Raw genomic sequence first — 2143 nt, 5'->3', positions numbered from 1 at the left:
AATGGCGGCCAGCGCCAGGGCATTCCCATCGCCTGCCTCGAGGAAACTGCCAGACCGATGCGCGAGGGGCGGGGGGGGGGCCGCAAGTCAGAAGACGCCACAAGACCGGGGGGGCCAACAAAGGGGGCAGCGGGGAGCGAGGAGGCCGGCGCGAATGACAACCCGGCGGGACATACCTGAGTAGGCGCGCATTCAGCTGCTCGATGTTGTTTGCGCAGCTGTGGATGATGCGCGTCAACTGGATGATGGACTGGTCGACCTGCTCCCGGAAGATCGGGGCCGACCCGGGGGCGTCGGGGGCAAAATGCGACATGCCAGGTACCTTGGTGAGTCCGGCGAGGAGAGAGAACGGGGATGAGGGAAGGCAGACACTCGTCGGATGGACATGCCCAGGCAGAGGGAGACCGAGTGGGGAGGCGGCCCAAAAAAAGCTCAGGGACGCGCCTGCTCAGAGGGGGGAGGGGGGGCGGGGGGGCATCCACTCATACACACATCCACAAACACAGTGTGACCTCTGCCTCGGGGTGCAGGTGGCAACGCACCCGGCCTGCCCTGCCTCCCCTCTGCTCTGCCCCTGCGCCTCATATGCTCGCTGGCGCGTCCCGCCTCCCCCGCCCCCCCCCCCCCGGCTGCGGGGCCGAGGGGCAGAGAGGCAACCCTGGCACAGGTCCGGCCGAGCGTCGCCGCGCCGGCACCCCCCCGCCCGCCCCCCAACCATGCCCATTTCACGCAGGAAGACAAAACAAGGGCAAGGAGCAGCGCGAATGCCAACACGGGCGGCTGTGTGTGTGTGCGACAAAAGACGAGCATATATTGGAGGGGCACAAAACACACAAACGGGGGAGAGAGCGCGAAATACACACACACACAGACAATACAAGCATCGCTCGGTCACAGATCAAGAATGCGCGCGCGTGCACATGGACACGCGCAGTCCACGGGAGGGGTGGGGATGGACGCGCGCGGAATGTGGCACACACTCACACACAAGAAGGGAAAAGGGGGGGCGGATTTGAGAAGGGAGCTTTTTTAGAGCTTACTTCTGGAGGTCAGCCTTCTTTTTGGAGGCGGAGGCATCCACAACGGGGACGACAACGGCAACCTCGGCCTTCTTGGCGTTGCGGCGCTCGCGGAGGGCGCGGTTCTTGACACGGCGAGCCTCGGCCTGCTCGGCGATGAGGCGGTTGCGGGTCTGCTCGGCCTTGACCTTGAAGATGTACTCCATGAGGACACGCTTGTTACGGAAGGTGTTACCCTTGGCCTTCATGTACAGATCGTGGTGCATGTGCTTGTCGATCTTCTTGGCCTCACGGTACTTGTGGAGGAGGCGACGGAGGACACGCATGCGGCGCATCCAGATGACCTTCTCGGGCATGCGGGCCTTGGCGGTACCCTTGCGCTTACCGAAACCGGCGTGGCGACCACGGCGCTTGGCATCGAGGCGAGCGCGAGTGCGGGCACGAGACTGACCGACGGTGTTGTTCTTGGTGATCAGGCCGGACTTGATGAGGCCGCGGACCTTGGCACGAGAGTTGGCCTCGGAGATGGTGGAGATCTCAGACGGGTCGAGCCAGACCTTGCGCTTGCCGACCTCGAGGACGGAGGCCGCGAGGCGCTTCTGGAGCTTGAGGGAAACCCTGGGGGACGAGGGGAGGGGCGGCAAAGAGGCATCATCGTGTTAATGCACGCACGCGCGCGAACGGGCAAATGAACGAGAGAGGGAAAGAGAGAGAGGCGGGCGGGCGGGGAGCCAGTGGCGTAGCACGGGGAGAAAGAGGCAAACTCCAGGTCGAGGGGCAGCGCCGCCGGGAAGCAGGAGAGGGGAGGGGAGGTGGGACGGCCTCGTCGGGGAGGGGGGCGGCGGGGGCCGGGGGGGGGGGGAGGGGCGTCCGGCAATCAAAGGGGGGAGGGAGGGGAGAAGAAGGAAGGAGAACATACATCTTGACTGTTTGGTTAATCCGTTCGGGAGAAGAGAAAAAACCAAAAGATAGAGGAGGAACCATCCCAGGAGAGGGACCAATTCGAAGCCTTTTAACCTCGCACCACCCGCCCCCCGCCCCCCGGCCGGCAAACAGGGAGGCGGGACCGGGGAGGACGCATATGCGAGGCCCGCGAGAGCGGCAGCCACACCCACCGGCCTCCC

General features: G+C 64.9%; 1 protein-coding gene across 1 annotated transcript; it reads right to left on the bottom strand.

The window, feature by feature from the left end:
- Positions 1–821: 821 nt before the first annotated feature.
- H696_05003 (50S ribosomal protein L19e) lies at positions 822–2087 on the bottom strand. The gene is made up of 2 exons (XM_009498872.1): positions 1939–2087; positions 822–1637 (listed from the first exon to the last, which is right to left on the bottom strand). The coding sequence occupies exons 1-2, from the start codon at positions 2001–2003 to the stop codon at positions 1037–1039; spliced, it is 666 nt and encodes a 221-aa protein (XP_009497147.1). The 5' UTR covers positions 2004–2087; the 3' UTR covers positions 822–1036.
- Positions 2088–2143: the final 56 nt, after the last annotated feature.

The sequence above is a fragment of the Fonticula alba genome (genome assembly GCF_000388065.1).
Source record: "Fonticula alba strain ATCC 38817 unplaced genomic scaffold supercont2.8, whole genome shotgun sequence".
In the NCBI taxonomy this organism is placed as follows: Eukaryota; order Rotosphaerida; family Fonticulaceae; genus Fonticula; species Fonticula alba.
This window is presented reverse-complemented; position numbering and strand designations above follow the sequence as displayed.